This window comes from Penicillium canariense (genome assembly GCF_028826845.1).
Source record: "Penicillium canariense strain IBT 26290 chromosome Unknown utg000006l_segment0_segment0, whole genome shotgun sequence".
Taxonomy (NCBI): Eukaryota; Fungi; Ascomycota; class Eurotiomycetes; order Eurotiales; family Aspergillaceae; genus Penicillium; species Penicillium canariense.
This window is the reverse complement of record NW_026622733.1, coordinates 2,951,074-2,969,028: the sequence shown is the minus strand read 5'-3', so window position 1 is coordinate 2,969,028 and position 17,955 is coordinate 2,951,074. Positions and strand designations below refer to the sequence as shown.

The following is a 17,955-nucleotide window of genomic DNA, read 5'->3' as shown; positions in this document are numbered from 1 at the left end:
ATATTTCTATAGTAAAATAAAATAGAATAATAAAAAATTATATATATCTCTTAATATATATTAAAAATAAGATTAATACTATAAATAATAATAAAGTTAGGATTTTATTAGTTAATATAAACCTATTTCTTAATATTTTATTAAGAAATAGGATAAATAAGGCTAGTAGTATAGTTAGGACTAAACCTATATATCTTTTATTCTAAAAAATAAATTAATAAACTATATAAGAGATATATAACTACCCCTAAGTAGATAATTAAGCGAGAGTTATACTAGTACGGATATCCTTAATATCCTCGCGGATATTTATAGATATCTACAGATATCCTTATTGAGGATATAGTATAGAAGTAATATCTATTATCCTCAATTTACGGATATAGTATTGAACCTAATATCCAATAGAGAGGATATGCCGCAGTCTAATATTTATACATTGTTTTATGCACGAATAGGCAGGTTTGGACAGGTTTGGGACTTAGTGTGTACGGGCTGGGCTGGACTGGACTTAGCGTAGTTGGACTTTGGACACTAGGGGGCGTCCGTCCATGGACGGACTCTGCCGAGGTCTAGATAGTCCCCAACAGGATACTAATCCCTAATAGTAGATATTATGATGCCGCTCCATCACTGAAAATGCCTGGTATAGACATCTTAAGTAGTCAGTTTGGATTCTAAAGCACCGCTGGGCTCTTTGATTAGTGTTGCTGGGCAACAAGGGGGGGCCAAATATCTGCTGATCCGACTGTAGGGTTCACTATCCTTGTCAAGGCGGTTAGGAGCGGTTAGCAGCGGCGAGACAGCGCGAAAATGATCTACTGCGTTGTTTTTCAAATTAGCGGCACTAATCGCTCAATAATTAATGAGAAGAGCTGGTCTCACAGCTAGGTTCCAAACCATCCTTCGAGCCGGGCGTCAGAGCACGGGGGCCAATCGAGCACGGGGGCCAATCAGGGGAGGCGCGTCTTTATCAGTGGCGGCCCTTGGCGAGAACTAAGAGGATTTGCATCTGTCGGGCAAATCTCTCCAGAAGCTTATCGGTAGCGCTCCGCGAGTAAGGATCGGATCACACCAAAGGGCCAAGCAATGGGGCGTCCTCGCACCTCTCGTATTCCAAGGTTGCTCTGAGCCTGCGACTAGCGCGGGTCCTCCCGGGCGACGGATTCTGAGTTACCATGCTTAGTGTAGCTAATCAAAGCGACAAGCAAGATAACGATTCAATATCTGATTCGATTCTCCACCCTTCCCCCACTCTCCCTCGAGGCATGGGTGCCCCAGAGCTACAGAGCATGCTAGCACCTGCATGGGAATGCCGACCTTCGAGAACCTCGCTTTATTCGAGAAAATTTCTCCTTGTGGTCTAGGGGCTTATGTTCTTATCGGCTTGCATGATGTCGGGCGTAGCTGCGACGCTGCCCCCCTGAACCTGCCACCCGGATTTGATTCTACATAAAGAGACCCGATCGTCACACTTTCATTGCTGTTCTATTCCTCGTGATCCAGCGCTATCGCAGTCGGACGATCGATCCTCCAGCAAATATGACCTCGTCGGATCATGATATCGAGAAGAAGGCGGAGGTGGTCGTCGCCCCCGCCGGCGAGACACTCGCTCCCTATGAGACCTCCAACGGTGCGATCGTGGAGGAGATTCAGCCATTGAAGCGTGCGCTCAAGGGACGCCATATGCAAATGATTGCTATCGGTACGTATCCCAAATCAGGCACCCTGTCATGTATTGGGGAATGGTCCTCGACTAATACATGGAAAATTGCACAGGAGGTGCTATCGGTGCTGGTCTCTTTGTCGGTACTGGAGGTGCTTTGGCATCGGGTGGTCCTGGTGCTCTGGTAAGTGCATCTCTGCTATCTTCAGTCGGATGGTATAGGACTAACCTCTCTTGTTACGCGGCAGCTTATCGGTTACCTGATTGTGGGATTCATGCTTCTGTTGACGATTCAAGCCCTCGGAGAGTTGGCCGTTCTCTATCCGGTCAACGGTGCCTTCTTCCAATACTGCGTCCGCTTCATCGATCCGGCCTGGTGCGTATCCAGTCCTCGTTCCTTATCCATCTCTTTATGTTCCATACTGAGTTCCTTTCCAGGGGTTTCGCTGTCGGATGGGATTACGCCATCGGATGGCTGATTATTCTCCCATTCGAGATCACTGCAGCCGGTATCACCATCGAGTTCTGGCGACAAGATATCAACATCGGCGTCTGGGTTGCCGTTTTCTTGTTTGTACTGTCTTTCATCCAGATTTTTGGTGTCAGAGGATATGGTGAAGGTGAGACCCGTTCGCCTCCACCCCAACGTCATGAGTGAATGTTAATTTTGCGTAATCTATAGTTGAGTTTGTCCTCAGTTTGATCAAGGTCACGGCATTGCTGGGATTCATTATCCTGGGTATTGTCATCGACTGTGGTGGCGCGCCCAAGGGCGAGTACATTGGCGCTCGCTACTGGCATGATCCCGGTGCCTTCACCACCTTCAAAGGCTTCTGCTCCGTCTTCGTGACTGCGGCCTTTGCCTTCGGAGGCACTGAAATGAGTGGTCTGGCTGCTGCTGAGGCCGCTAACCCAGCCAAGTCGATCCCTAAGGCCACCAAGCAGGTCTTCTGGCGTATCACCGTTTTCTACGTTCTCGGGACTTTCATCGTTGGCTTGATCGTACCCTCCAATGCCGATTACCTGATGAACGCGTCGGGTGCCCACACCGCTTTCTCTCCATTCGTCAAGTCTATTCAAGATGCTGGTATTGTTGGTCTGCCCTCGGTAATGAACGCGGTCATCACGATCTCTGTTATCTCCGTCGCCAACTCCGCCACCTTTGGCTCTAGCCGCACCATTCAGGCTCTGGCTAGCCAGGGCATGGCTCCTAAATTCATGGCCTATATCGATAAGGCTGGTCGCCCTCTCTGGTGTATCGTTCTCCAGATTGCCTTCGGATTCCTGGCATTCATCAACGAAGCCAGCTCTGGCTCCACGGTCTTCAACTGGCTCCTGGCTCTCTCCGGCATCTCCAACTTCTTTATCTGGGGCAGCATCTGTTTCGCTCATATCCGTTTCCGTCAAGCATGGAAGTATAATGGACGTGATGTCAAAGAGTTGGCCTTTACGGCGCCCTTTGGTGTGATTGGTAGCTGGGTCGGTCTGGGACTGAATGTACTTTGTCTGATCGCCGAATTCTACGTCTCTGTGGCGCCCAAGGACATTCAGAACTTCTTTGAGAACTATCTCGCTCTACCCCTTGTCATCGCCTTGTACCTGATTTGGAAGATCTACTCCATCTTCTCTCAGGATGCGACAGTCAATCACCGAGGCTGGAAGTTGATCTACAGCGTTGATGAGATTGACGTGCTAAGTGACATGCGCGATACCGCTTTGGATGTTGACTTGGAACCCAGAAAGGAGTATGCCACGTGGGGAGAATGGTTGAAGGCCGCCCCTGTGAGAGTTGTTCGCTCCATTTTCTAGTGTGCTTTCCAGTCTTTTGACCCTGCTACTATTCGTACAGAAGGGGAAAATCTGCTCTGGTAGCTCCGATAGAAGGGTACTGGACTGTTGATCCGTTTCCATCAAATAAAGATTACTGAGCCTTATGCTTATGCGCAGGGTTTCCAACGAAGGAATGAATGGTCTATCCTCAAGTTAATTTAGAACATAGAACCACAATATACTCCTACTGATTATGATCTTACTGCTAAGAAGAGTACTAGTAGTTCCTAGTTCCCAGCTATCCCTAACTGATATAGGCACCTTAGGTACCTAGCTGCTTCGTACGATCCGTTGGTTGTGTCGCCTGCGGTAGGTACTGGTAGGTACGTCGATATCAAAGGGTGCCTTCGAGTAGCCCGCCAACTAGGCTGGCTTCTGCCTAGGCTAAAGGTCAAGAGGCTACCAAACGAATGACATATCATATGACTATAACAGATATTACCCTCACCCCGGAAGATCTTCCTGCCAGCATTGAGCTGTAATGATAAGATGGACATCAACGACCAACATTCAGCTGCCCAACCGGATTCAGTCTCGCCAGTAACGCCTTTCCGCCGAAGCCCATCGATAATGGGATTCGACTCCGAATTCCACACATCATCGCAGGTATGTACGGTAGTGAAGGCATCTCCGTCCGCGAATGAATGGGTGCTAGGCTTTATCATCTAGATCATAAATAAACCAGAGTGGGAGCGGAAGGTCTTCGATGAAGCCGTTATCAGCAAATAGCGTACCGAGGTATATATAGAAGAGAAGATTTAAACAATGATTATCTATCGGGCCCTATATAGTATAGTCCGGTCCCCGGTCTAGTCCGGTCCTAAGCGGTCCTTACCAAGGTCTACTATACAGTCCTTGGTTTTTCCTTAGGGTCCAGTCCTAGTCCTAAGATTTAAGACCGGACCCGGTCTTTGGCGAGTTCTATACCTAGCTAATCATTGGCTACAAGTTCTTTTGGCCGCACATAGTGCGGCCTTATCACCTTGCTATGGGGCTGATCATTATTCTGCGGAATGCATCAAAATAACTTCAAATCTCCAGTAGATTTTGTAGAAATTTCCCTGAGACTAATCATTCATCAACTATTTTCTTAGACTCTAGCTTCTCGTAGTTCAAGTTATCAGGAGTTAATTGAATCCAAATGAGGGGGATAACACTTATGATGCAGGTATAATAACATTTACAAATTGAATTTGCCAGAGCGTATAGGTATAGCCTACTTTGAAAACAAATAACATGATAGGGTATTTGCCAGTCATAGCTATGCGATTTCCTGTTCCTTCAAGAGAATCGCGCTCTAAGATCGATCATGGCCTTATCGCGTGTAGTTGCCATACTTAGAGCTTCGGGGTCGCCGTGCTAGTCTAGATCTTTGTTGGCTGGCCCCTAGCCTGGTTCCTTCATGCATGGTTATCATAGTTCGTCACAGGGTATAGCGGCGATGCCAAAGATCCAATTAAATTTGTGTTTGTGGTGTTGTAACGCAGTTCCATACCATCATTTTGAACCACAATGAATTTAAGTTACAGTTCCTTTTATCACTCGTGTTATGCACTAACGCCCAATTAATTCGTTCGATGATACTACCCGTTTCTATACAGTACAGTTGACTTCAATATTTGTGGCAAATACAGAAAAGCTATTCCTTAGTACGGAACACTCATCATACCCGCAGAGTGGGTCCTGGCGATACAGATATGAGACACAAGCTCATCTCCGAACGCAGGAACAGCCACCGCATCACTATTGGGTCTACGCTTACCACACCTGGAGGGACAAAACTTAGAGGCCTAAGACGCTCACATCAGATTTGGAGCACCAGAAGCGAAACTTCAAAATACTACATAGCTCGATTAACCTGGACCATGTTTTCCTTCGTCGACCTTCCGTCAAACATTCACACTCGATTTGTTACATTGTTCATAGTGGGTTCGACTTGTTGTCCTCCAAAGTGTCCAACATACTCTTTGCCGGGTTCAAAATGAACTATAATTCGTTCAGTCCAAATTATGTCCAATTCAAATGTTGACGAGCACAACATAGCTACGGCCTTTTCGATGCATACCTCGACCCATTCAACCCAAATCATGGCCAAGATAACACAAACTATGGTTAGGACTATGATGGCGCACACGAGCAGACTCCCATTGACCAGTTGTGTGGAACGCATAATATAAAAGCCAGAGAGATGAGAAATGTGTGCTGGCAGACAGCTTCGCATTTATCCTGGAAAGGGCCTTGTCAGCGATAAAGTAAAATTGAAAGACAAGTGTTAAAATGTACCAAGTGGTAGCGAAGGAGGACGCAGCTATCATACAGTTCTCGCGACACGGTGGCCGTACGCCCTGTTTGCCCTCCCAAAAGCCAGCATCACGGGCTGGTTTACAGCTTGCGTAGTGCCCAAATTCTGATTTTCAATATACCTCTTGAAGGCTTCGTGCAACAAATGATGCTCTGTACACAAAGGTGGGGGTCTTTTGTCGCAGTAGAGAATTTGCAACGTCCCTCAGGGAAATACTAGGGGATTTCAAAACGAAATTCGTGAGCTTCTCGAGGTACATTTTTAGGCTAAAGACCTAATTGGCTGCGACGAAAATGAGATAGACCGATAACAAACCATCCACAGCTTGCTGCTGTTTGACAGGGGGTGTATATGCTCTCAGGACAATAGCGGCGTTGCTACCAGTGCGCCATAGTTGTCCACCAAAGCCACAATACGCAGCGGGGTTCAGGCCGCACCTGGTTTGGCAGCTCGATCTGCTCCGAACCCTTGACCTTTGGGTTCAAGTTGACATGCTGGCCTGTCGGGGAATCAATTTGTGAGGTATCATGAGGATGGTGTTAATAAGCCTGCAGCACCAGAGGCCGCCTTGCGCTTGACCAATATTATCCTTGACCGACCCCCAGAACGACATTACTCTTTCGACCGGCACCCGTGAGGGCCAAGCTGACGCTTTCGTACTCGATCGGATCACCAACCTGCGTGCCTAGAAATGTTTCAGCTTATGTAACTTTTGCAAAGACAATGTCACCGACCTGTGCCATGAGCTTCAACATAACTTACGCCTGTGGGCTCAAGAGCGACTCAAAGACAAAGCTTGACTATACAAGGCGCTCTGTTGGGGCGAGTTCGGAACTGTAATAGAGCTAAAGGAAGAGCCTTGATTGACAGCAGATCCAGAATTCACACTGACAATATTGTCTCCGGCCAGGATGGCCTTGGACAGTGGCTTGCGCACGATGACTCCCGCTCCCTCGCCTCGACAATAGGCAGCAGCAGAAGCATCAAAGGCGCATGATGATCTACTTGGATTCAGGAAGAAAGCGGCCGCGAGATTCTGGTGTAGGCTTGGGCTTGTGATGACGTTCCACCACCGAGAGCCATGTCACATTGGCCAGCCAGGAGAGCCTTAGGGTCAGATACGCGACAATTTATATACTTGTTTGAGCAATCATACCTTGCATGCCCTGTGTATAGCCACAGATGACGACGAACAAGCTGTTTCTAAAGTAATTGAAGGGCCACTCTATCCGAAGAAATGGCCTATCACATCTTCGGACATGGTAGGCAGACCATCAAGCGAATAGTCGATGAAAATTGTCCAGAAGATTCTCACTTGATTGCTGTCGGCTCCGAATCTTGTATTACACGGTTCCTTACCGTTAAGTCAAACCCGGGCCTTCTTGACAAAATCACCGTCGTTGGGATGGCCTGTCATTTCCCACAAGCGGAGTCACTGAAGGAGTTTTGGAGACTTAGCGGTACGGGAAGAACGGTCATTGGAACTCTGCCTCCCGATCGCTTTGATCCTGCAGATCTACGGAGAATGCCCAAGATGCCTGTGTTTTGGGGCAACTTCTTGCCTAATCCTGACGTCCTCGGTCATAGCTTCTTTGGAATCTCCGGTAGAGAGGCAAAGTCAATGACCCATAGCAAAGTATAGCATTGCAGGTCGCTTATGAAGCAGTGGAAATGGCAGGGTCATATGGTATTGGGTCGAAAAGCAGGCGCCAAGAGACGAAGGTGGGGTGCTATCTTGGGGTTGGGTCGGGCGATTACGAGGGAAACGTGGGCTCTGCTGATGCAACTGTTTTTTCGGCCACTGGAACCCTAAGCGCTGTTACCAGTGGCCATTCTACCATGTGTGATATCACCGTCAATAGCGCTAACTGGACGTTACTTGTCAATGTCATGAGGTTAGGGTGTTTTACTGCCAGCTAATCCGTCAGGGTTTCCAGCTGTGTTGAGGCATCATTCTGGGACAAAAGGAGACTGGCGATAAACGCTGGCAATTGGGCCAGACAACGGCGCAAGAATGCCAATCAGGAAATGTTCTGGAGATCCAATTGTAGCCGACATAGACGCTCGGTGGTCCATTGCAATTGGGTCAGTTGGGGTCCAAAAAGAACGATGCGAGGGTTGGGAGGCGTGGTGGAGGAAATCATTACACAGATAGCCAACAGTAGCCAGTCCCATTTGATTTGAACCAATGCCTGTAGCAAGCCAGAGTGAATGCGTAAGCCCGGAGTAGAAGAAGAAATCATCCGTGGAGGTCCACGGCGTTAGAGCATCCTTAACTCCGGCGCATGATGGTTAAAGGTCCGTCACTTGTCCATGCTCTCTCTTGCTCCAAACCGAACTTCATCATGGCTACTACCAAGCTCACCTGGCTCATTACGGGCTGCTCTTCTGGCTTCGGCCTTTCCTTGACCCGCGCCGCTCAGGCTGGAGGACACAAGGTCATTGCGACATCGCGTAACCCATCGCACACTCCCGACCTCGTCGCCGATATCGAATCCAAAGGAGGGAAATGGGTCCAACTTGATGTGGACAGCCGTGACTGCGGCAACGTGATCACTAAGCTTGAAGGTAGTGGCGACCACATCGATGTCCTAGTCAACAACGCTGGCTTTTCTATCTATGCCCCTATCGAGACGATCGAAGAGGAGGAGGTACGAACCCAGATGGAGACTATGTACTTTGGTCCCTTGCGACTCATCCGGGCTGTTCTGCCCCACATGCGCCAGCGGAAATCCGGCGTGATCGTCAACATGAGCAGCGGTGCTTCGCTTGATGGTATTCCCACTATGGGTGTTTACGCAGGTGCAAAGGCTGGAATGGATGGTATGTATCAGTACTAAAGAGCTTCTAGCTAATAGAAATAGCTAACTGTGAACCCGATAGCTCTTATCAAGATCCTCGCCAAAGAGGTTGCCCCCTTCAACATCCGCACCCTGACTGTTATTCTCGGAACTTTCAACACCAACATGCCCAATTCGGTCGTTCTGGGCAAGACTCCCCTACCCGAGGACTACAAGGGAACCTTCACGGAGCAGGTCCAAGATCTCCTAGTCAGTGGAAAGATCCACCCTAACGGCGACAAGGACAAAGCGATGCAGGCTGTGTACCAGGTCGTTGCTGGTGAGGGAGTTGGTGAAGGCCATCAGACCGAGAAGCTTCTCCCTCTGGGGAGCGACATGACCCCCGTCTCAAAGGAGTCCAGGATTATCTCAGCAATGCTTTGGAATTGTTTGGCTCTGTGACCAACAACGTGGATGTCGACAAATAATGCAGGTCTTTCCAGCCTTACAAAGGTCGTTTGAAATTAGTTTCAAATTAGGGGGTGAATACCTAGGTAGTGACAGGCGTTACATTATAATGGCCAGAGGGTAAAGATTACCGTTAGTCAAGCGACCACCCAGGGAGTTCTTCCCACGCCCTCCGTGCTTCCCGAGGCCCACGGAGAATAATGTCATCACCCATTTTAGTAGTTGCTTGTTTCAGTGCTAGAAAATCACCTTGGGAGATCTGACGCCTAGAAACCTGGCATTTGTGGAAGAGATCCACCTGTGCCCCTGGGCAGCTCTCAGCACCGGCTTGACACAAGACAGTTGATAATTGTCAATGGTAGGGATAAACTCACCTGGCCATACAAAGTCTGGCAGTGGTCTCCCATGGATTCTCCAGCCGTGCTATCAGGGCATACGCGGCCAAGAGGGGTTTGATTCCCAGGTCTTCGCTCTCGAACCAGGGGAGGGGTGGGGGTAACTCCGGAAAGAAAACTGGTAATATCACTGTTGTTGTCATTTTGCTTACTCTGGCGAGTCACAGAGAATAATATCTGTTTCTTTATGCGTGCAGTTGCCTGTTCACTTGGGGATTGCGACCCCGGTTGTGAGCCCAGCGCCGAGTAGATATCACCTGGGCTTTGTTTTTGGCACTCTGCACGTTTTTCTCCTCATAAGAAAGTAATGAAAAAAAATGAAAGGCTTAATTCCTATGATGGCTCTTGAACTACTCGGCTATCCCCTACTCTCTTCCATTCTCGGGATTGTGATCCACCGACTGTTTTTCTCCATCCCCTCCGCCATGTAACCTGGCCGTTCTTGGCCTCATTCAGCTCGCTCTTCCTATACATAATCTGCTACCTTGGAGTTCAGGGTCGTGTACTTCGTTACTTCCACCGTCGCTTCCGCACTCCTGTCCTCCGTGTAGGGCCAAATAGCCTCTCCATCTCGCACTCCGCGACATTTACATTGTCAATGGCGGCTTCCCCAAACATGATCGGTACAAGAATTTCGACTTGGGCCTAATTGTCTCCATTTTCTCATCTCGAGATACTGAATATCGCGACCGGTGCGCCAAGCTGTGGCTCATCTCTGTGCTCCTCCATGCTAAACCTGCCCTTGACGGCCGTGAATAGTTCAAGCTAGATGTTTTCGTTCCCGGACAAGTGGAGAGCCTTGAAGCTGGTAATGTGTTGAACGCTATGGTATGGTTCCGATGTGGAATACTAGGCTTTGACCCTATAGGGCTAATCGATTCTCCTTTTCTCAGCGATGGAGCAGGCTAATTCAAAGGCGGCGAATGAGCTTCTGGTATCAGGGTTCTGATTTCAATATAGCCAGTTGACTATTTCTGCTTGTGGATGAAGATGACGAAACAATTTTAATAGCCAAACAATCTACTATAAGATACATGCCCCGGAGCCCAGGCACCGAAGTCGCCAAGAGTCAACCCCTTGAATCGGGCGCTAGCCCGTTACACCATATAGTCTATTAAAAAGAACGTCGGGTAAAAGACATTCTTTCTAAGATTTATCCTCTTCCAACAGACCCCCCCAAACCACGTCTGCAACACAGAGTCCCTGCGCCATCGCCGGAGCCACTCCCTTGATCGGACTACCGGCATCACCACAGACAAATAACCCCGGCACGCTAGTCGCCCCAGTGGGCTCTTTACACGCAATAACCGAGCCCTGGCCAGGAATTTCACTGATTTGGAGCCCTAGCTGCGTCGCTAAATGGGCGCTAGCGGGTCTAGTTAGCGTCTTATACACTAAGAAGTCAACACGCTCCGATTTGCCACCCTCTAGATACACGTGAACCCCAGGACCTTTCTCGACGGGTAGCGGCTCTAGACGGCTAATAGGCGTATGTTGTAGAGTGACACCTTGGGCCAAGGCGGGTGCAAATAGCTTCTCAGCCTCGCACCGCTGCACTTCGGTGTAGAGGAGACCGTCGGTGTAGACGATCACGCGGTCATTAAAGCATCGGGCCCGTAGGGCGAGATGCACATGGTACGTCGATAGGGGCTTTGCAAGGACCCCGATGCCAAACGGACGCTCGGCTCGCTCAAAGCCGTCGCAGAGTAGGCACTGGTAAATGGTCAGGCCAGCAGGTCGCAAACCCGGCGATCTCGGTCGGGAGCTCGTCGATGGCACCGGTCGCGAGAATAAGGCGCCGGCCTTGGTAAACTGCGCCCGTAGCTGTCTCAATCTCGAATGCTGGGCTCTCTGGGGTACCAATTCGGGCGGCGCGCTGGACAGTATCAGACTCTAGGCGAATGCTTGGATATAGAGCTGTGAGCTGTTGCTGACTCCGAGTGAGGAAGTCGATCGGATTCATCCCTTCGCAAGCCAGAACCCCATGCATTGCATGGCTCGCACGGTTGCGATACTCGGAATCGGCGATGATCAGGACATGTCGGCGAGCACGGCCCAGAGCGCTGGCTGCTGCGAGGCCGGCCGGGCCTGCACCGAGAATGAGGGCGTCAACTATCATGGTTTTCATGGCTCATATAGCAGGAGAAGCAGAGCAGCAGCAGATAATAACATGATTTCAAGTACTCCACTCTGCGGTGGTACCACCCGACGTGGTGCGGGGTTTATTGTTGAACTTAGCGCTATCTGTTAAGTGAGACGTCCAATAGGATTGCGATGATTAGATTGACTAGGTCCACGTGTAAGGAAGAATTATGTACAAAATGTAAGAGAAGTAGGCACTTGGTGGCTAAGCCCATTCTTAGCAGTAAGTTACCACTCTATATATTCCGATATACCCCCTCAGCAAGCACCCGTGTAACAGGTAATTACTTCCTAAGGTAGAGGCCTATCTATTAGGTAAAGGTTTAAAGGCGAAGTAATAAAGAATGTCTCCCAGGCTATATGTTTCCCTCTTGTTGTGACAAACAGTCTTCTCATGTTTTCAGTAAATGGTGAATATGGTCCCTGGTTTAGATACGCACCTATATGACCAACAGAGCTTTCAAGGTCACACTCTGACTAGCATGTGGGTCTGAAGGTACGACTTCTGCTCAGTGACTGTAGGGAAACCGAGCTGCCTCGGATAAATGAATACGTGATGATTGAGTTTTTGCACCCCCTGACCCCCTCGTCAAATTGGTCTTCGGGGCAAGCAATCTTGGCACTAAAGCCTCGTCTCAAAGTCAAAACAATACCAGATTGGCGAGAATGTACGCTAGCTAATCAGCGATGTAACTCTCCAGGACTCAACTATCTCTTGGCGAAATCAATTTCTCCACATCTCGATAACCAGAGGTCCTAGGATCTCGAGACCCACTTTAAATTCAATCTTACTCTAAGTGCTAACGTTTGATACTGTTTGATAGCGTTACCAGCGAGGACAGTTACGAGCGCGCCCAATCTGCGATTTATACACCCATCCAGGGCCAGGATTTTCTGCCTCCGACGGGGCGACAGGCAGGATCAGTAACACCACAGCGAGATATCCGACCAACGAACACCTAGATCTGGGGCAGAGCGATTGGGAGGACATTCGGAGGGAGGAGAATTTTGACCAGGCCCAGATCATGCGAGGAGGATATGGTGAAACTGGTAATGAGGGGAGCGGGAGAGTATGGAAGAGTGGGGTTTGGGGGACAGAAGGCGGTCAAATATCATAGGATCTAGTTTACCTAGCTAGGGTACAGTGGTGTTACTTTAGTTTGAAACCCTCCCATTTGATTATATAATTTTCTGCCACCCTTTCTGCCGTACTAAAACCTCGCATTCAATATTTACTAGTTAATAACTAGTATACCATCCACCGTTATTAACTACCTGCTTCACCCGGTTAGGCATCGTTATAGCTAAATTATCTAGTATAGAAAGATCTATCTCTGACCAAGCCTCTTGCGTAGCAGCGATCAAAAACGCCAAGGTTTCTTCGTTATTAGGCATACATTTGATCTCTGGATACATATCATAGATTTTAGCCTTAAGAAGCGCCTAAAGATTCTTAATTAGGTTAAGATCTGGCGAATATAGTGGCCAGGCCATCACTTTAAACGCTTGTTCTTTAAGCCAGTCTCTTATAACGCGTACAGTGTGAATAGGGGCGTTATCTTGTTAAAAAATAGCACCCTCGATACTATTTATTAATGTTAGAAGCATACGTTAGTATAATTCGAGGATAACCCATCGATTAACACCTCCCCGAGGTAAATCTGGGTCTCTAAAGAGTGGTATAAGCCCTAAACGCCGACCAGATCCTAAGAAAGCAGCCCAAAACATCTGTTTAATACCCTTATATACGGATATTGGGTCGACATCTCGTACGGCGATTTAGTCGCATGGTCGGGTAAAGGTGTACTCGCGACGAGCCCCTTTACCTCTCTCAATCGTCGATTCATCGGTCCAAAAGATCTTTCTCTATTGATCTTCGGTATAGCTACGTACTCGTTCGGCCCATTCGAGACGTAATTAGGCGTAGGTTTCGGTAAGCTCCGGTCGCTGAAGCACAAGCCATTTTCGTCGATTCTCCTCACGAAGGAGTCTCCAAATCGATATTCGTTTAACCTTATTATCGACTATTACAAGGAGGTCGTCGTATTTGACTCGTAGGTTCTTATCGATAGCGTTAAGAAGCTTAGTTTTATCCTCTTCGTTAAGCTTCTTTAGTTAGCCAGATCGAGGGAGTGTCTCTTGGGTAGGCCCTCGTAGGCTAGATCTAGCCACCGTTGTCTTCATCGTGTTGATTGGAATATAAGGATAACGCTCGTTGATCTTTTTGTAGGTCCAGCCAATCGATTTAAGCTCAATAATCTTAATACGTTCGTAGGGGGCAAGTTGGTAGCCAGATCGTCGTGTAGCAATATTTGGGTGCCTAGTAGGCGCATCGTATTGCTACCCTATGCGAAGAGGAGGCATTTTTAGTGTCTGAATAGCTTCAAATTGCATAAAATAATTGGGGGGGGGGGGGGGAGATGCGTTATACTAAGCGTATCGCAGCGCGTAGTCAGGGGCGGTTAGCCGAATGTAGTGGGCGGTAGGCTAAGGCGGTCAAAACGGAGGGTTTCAAACTAAAGTAACACCACTGTAGCTGCTACAGTATAGTGTCCTGCCGGCAAATCGGGCTCACCGCCTGACAGATCCAATCAATCAATCGATCAAACACTACTACACTAGTCTCCAGATGTTGTTCAGTCCCCGACACCAAAATCTTCAGCCTGAGATATTCGTACACACTCCGAATGAAGACGCTGACTGTTTTGAACGCCCTCAACTAAGTCGTAAAAGGACTAAGGAATGTAGATCACCAACCATCTAAAACGCCACTGTGCAAGCCTCAACTCAGAATGAGTCCTCAGTTTCGCCCAGAAGAGGAAAATCCGAGGTTCCATGCTCAAGGGCTGTCATCGACGCGAAAGCGCTTTCGTGAAGGGAGCTTTGTCGAATCTTCTCCTGTTTTTCGGAATGAAAAGGAGTCCTGGACATGCTGCAGATAAGCAACAAAGACATGAAATTCGTCAAAATCATCCCAGTTTTTATGGGCGCTTGAACGGATTTCGGGCAGCACCCTGTCCCACAGGTGCCGCAGGCGGCTATGCGTCACGCCGAAGTTAGCCGGAGCCCAACGGAGTATTTCGAGCGCGAAGGTGCACACAGATTGATTGACTCCTTGGTAAGTATTACTATACTTGAAGTTTCCTGCGCCTTCGGAAGGAAGCCGGTCAACAAGGAAAACGCAGAATGCGAGCCAGGTCGCTGTTCTAAGGCGGGCGGCATGCTCGTCCCACTTTTCAAGCAGTGTACGCGACAGATTATCCCTGCCGATCTCGAGTTTGCGAGCTTCATTGCAGTGGTCTGGGTACTTATCGAAGTAATCTTGCAATTTGGACATGAAAGTTTTGCATTCAGACCAGCTGCGTGCCGAGTAGAGCGGCAGGTCCCGAGGGACCGGCACTTCTGGCGATGGTCGACCTTCGAATTGGCTATAGCGCTCAGGTGGAGACAAAGCCTCAACTCGCCAGGCAGGTTGTCCCGGCGGTTCTGATGGCAAAATTGCTTTAAGCTGGCGCCTAGTTTCATTTGTATTCATTGGGACGAAACGCTCATCGGTTGGGACGGCAATAGTATTCCGTTTTGCGAGAAATTTCGCTCGGGACGGAGTGGAGATTTCGACTTCCTGGAGATACATAGCAAATGAAGTATAGTCTGAGAACTGCGTGTATGATTTTTGTGCACGGGCGCGAATATCGGGGAGGACCCCTCTCAACAAGGACGCCACAAATTCACGACTGCTGACCTCGGGAGCGACAGGTGCCCACTGGATTAACCAGAGAGCAAAATGTGTCACAGGTTGAGCAACTTTTTGGAAGGCACGTGTAATTCCCTCATGGGTTTGTTTGTGGTTTCCGTATCGGGAAAGCTGCTGAGCCAGGAACGTACAGTACGAAATCCATGACAGGTCCCCAGGCATCATTTTATGAATATGCCACCTCTCCATCAGCGTGGGCGAAATGTATTTTGCCCCGAGCTCCACTTTGCGAGCCTCGGTGTCGTAGTAGGGGTGCCGCGCGGAGTGAGCTTCCAAGGTATTAATGTAATGTACGCACTCAGACCATCTTCTTCCCCGGTAGCTTCCAAATTCAAGATCTGGAGGATTTGGCGGGGTAGCAGGGGTTCGACACGCAGCTGTAGATTGGATAGGTGTCCATGGCGGAGCGGGTTGGGCGGTTGTCTGAGATTGAGAAGAAACTGCGTCGGTTGTTTCCTTCAAGGTGTGCTCCCTTTCCGAGAAACGCGTCATGTTGTTTTCTTTGTCCATTTTTTCTATTCCCTAGCAGGGTTTAGTGTAGGTAATATCCCTTGTTCGCACAATGTTTTCGGAAAATTAAAAACTACAGTACATATGTATTACTTCCTAGCGGTAAGTTACCCCTCCATGCGTTGACAATCTACCCTCCTCAATAAAATTAATTCGACCCTACTTACTTATTTTCCCCATAATTAAGCCGCTACCGTAATTCTCTCTACTAATGAAGCCTGAATCCCATAGGATATCACGGAGCCATTAACTGCAACTCCGCCTTGTAAATATTCTCTAGAATGAGTATGGTCGAAGCCGGCTATCTAATGCAGAAGCCACGACTATGAAACATTCCTGCTTTCTCGAATACGCATAGCGGAACGAAAGGCCATTACAGACACAATATGCGGGTAATTGGGCCATCGGCTCTTCCCGAGCGCCAAGCCTATCAAGCGCTTCCTTTTACCCATGTGGTCTGTATTCGGATTGTTCGCGTCTAACCTCCCTAATGGGGTCTATTTGGTCTGCGCTAAGTGTGACCCTTCAATTCTTCTATGCACTGAATGACCGGACAGGTGTCTCCTTCTCCTTAAATCTTGGTTTACGTCATCCGTCACCATAGTCAAGATCCACTACTTCAACTAATAGCGAAACTTATCATTTTCAAGCTTTGCCATTAGCGTCAAAGCTCAAAACAGAAGAAAAGACCACATTCTTAGCAGTTTCACGCCCAGTGAAAGGTGAGATTTGACCCATGATGTTACATTCAGCAACGTAGATCTTTTTGACTAGTTTTAGTTGCATATGATTTTCCGGGGATTTCGCGAAAGGGAAGTTTCGTTCCCACCTGCCTCGTATTGCGATACTGTTTTACTGCTTTGGAGTTAGACTATAGAATTAGTATATTGTAGTGACTTACGACCCAATAGATCTCAAAAGGCATAGCACACTTTGACTTTCCAAATTGCTGACGACCGATCAGCTCTCAGATATAAGAGACCCTTTGGGGCACTCTTTTCTGTCCCCAATAGACCTACAACAAAATTTATATTTTTTGCCTCAACACGATCGGGAATTCCTCCTGAGTAGTATTCTCCATGATGACTGGTCCGAAATCCTTTGTGTCGATCATGCTGCTGGCCACAGCCACTGCTCAATCTACTGTTTACCTTATCCGCCACGGAGAGAAACTTTCCAGCGGAAACGGAATAAGTAGCCAGGGCGAGGAGCGTGCTCAATGCCTTGTGAATGTTTTCTCTGCGAGCTCCTCTTACAACATTGGACATATTATGGCTGAGACCCCCCGATCTGCTATGTCAATTAGTGGTCTTTGATTTCCTTGACTTCATGCGGATCAAGAACAGAGGAAAACAAAAGCCATGTGCCATTGCGCAACTTACAAACTTGAACCAGGTGGCTGGCAGCAGTGCCCATATGACACGGTCCTTCCTCTGGCGGAGAGCCTTGGACTTGATGTTGACACATCTTGTGAGCGTGATGATGCTGATTGTGTCCAGAGTGTTGTTGATAGCTACACGGGAGACGGCAAGATTCTTATCTGCTGGGAGCACAATGAATTGACGAATATCGTCACTGCACTTGGCGACAGTGATGCGCCTTCTTACCCCGATGACAGGTTAGGGAAAGTGCGACTTGAACTCTAACAACATTATCTAAATATGGTTATAGTTACAACCTGATTTGGACCGATCCCTAACCTAACACCTCTATTGTCAGTGTGACTAGCGAGGACTGCCCTGGTCTGGATGACTAGGCTGAGAACCTATATGTCGCTTTCAAGGATATGCTGCGTGGTCAAACCGGATTAGTTTGGTCTTTTTGCTTTTGCAAACTAGAATTACAAATTCGCCCGCAAAATTCACAGAAGTTGTTTGACTAATTCTAACCCAGAGTTTGAAGTCATATATTCACCCATCTCGTCATTTGGGTAGCAGTACAGCCTCCAAATTCGAATGGCAATGTCAAAAGCTCTCGGCCAGCGACACTACACAGAGCCACAAGAATTTAAAATCTGCAGAATGGCCTCGATACCACCATAAGCTGCGATTATGGGCCCGTAAAGCGATTGTCCAGCGAAAACATTGTCCTTTGTTTCAGTACGGTGA

The 17,955-nt window shown here is 48.2% G+C and overlaps 5 protein-coding genes across 5 annotated transcripts; 3 read left to right on the top strand and 2 right to left on the bottom strand.

The window, feature by feature from the left end:
* Window positions 1–1,542: 1,542 nt before the first annotated feature.
* N7482_009027 (general amino-acid permease GAP1) lies at window positions 1,543–3,475 on the top strand (the record flags this gene model as incomplete). The annotated part of the gene is made up of 5 exons (XM_056691151.1): window positions 1,543–1,705; window positions 1,780–1,850; window positions 1,915–2,042; window positions 2,105–2,286; window positions 2,349–3,475. The coding sequence occupies 5 exons, from the start codon at window positions 1,543–1,545 to the stop codon at window positions 3,473–3,475; spliced, it is 1,671 nt and encodes a 556-aa protein (XP_056540916.1).
* Window positions 3,476–8,143: 4,668 nt separating this feature from the next.
* Window positions 8,144–9,040, top strand: N7482_009026 (SDR family oxidoreductase; the record flags this gene model as incomplete). Its single annotated transcript, XM_056691150.1, has 2 exons — window positions 8,144–8,621; window positions 8,682–9,040. 2 exons carry the CDS (start codon window positions 8,144–8,146, stop codon window positions 9,038–9,040), a joined length of 837 nt encoding a protein of 278 aa, XP_056540915.1.
* A 1,547-nt stretch (window positions 9,041–10,587) lies between these two features.
* On the bottom strand, window positions 10,588–11,569 carry N7482_009025 (Pyridine nucleotide-disulfide oxidoreductase class-II; the record flags this gene model as incomplete). Its single annotated transcript, XM_056691149.1, has 2 exons — window positions 10,588–11,091; window positions 11,156–11,569. 2 exons carry the CDS (start codon window positions 11,567–11,569, stop codon window positions 10,588–10,590), a joined length of 918 nt encoding a protein of 305 aa, XP_056540914.1.
* Window positions 11,570–14,422: 2,853 nt separating this feature from the next.
* Window positions 14,423–15,502, bottom strand: N7482_009024 (uncharacterized protein; the record flags this gene model as incomplete). The annotated part of the gene is made up of 1 exon (XM_056691148.1): window positions 14,423–15,502. One exon carries the CDS (start codon window positions 15,500–15,502, stop codon window positions 14,423–14,425), a length of 1,080 nt encoding a protein of 359 aa, XP_056540913.1.
* Window positions 15,503–16,959: 1,457 nt separating this feature from the next.
* Window positions 16,960–17,546, top strand: N7482_009023 (phosphoglycerate mutase family protein; the record flags this gene model as incomplete). Its single annotated transcript, XM_056691147.1, has 3 exons — window positions 16,960–17,155; window positions 17,243–17,465; window positions 17,519–17,546. The coding sequence occupies 3 exons, from the start codon at window positions 16,960–16,962 to the stop codon at window positions 17,544–17,546; spliced, it is 447 nt and encodes a 148-aa protein (XP_056540912.1).
* Between the last annotated feature and the right edge of the window lie 409 nt (window positions 17,547–17,955).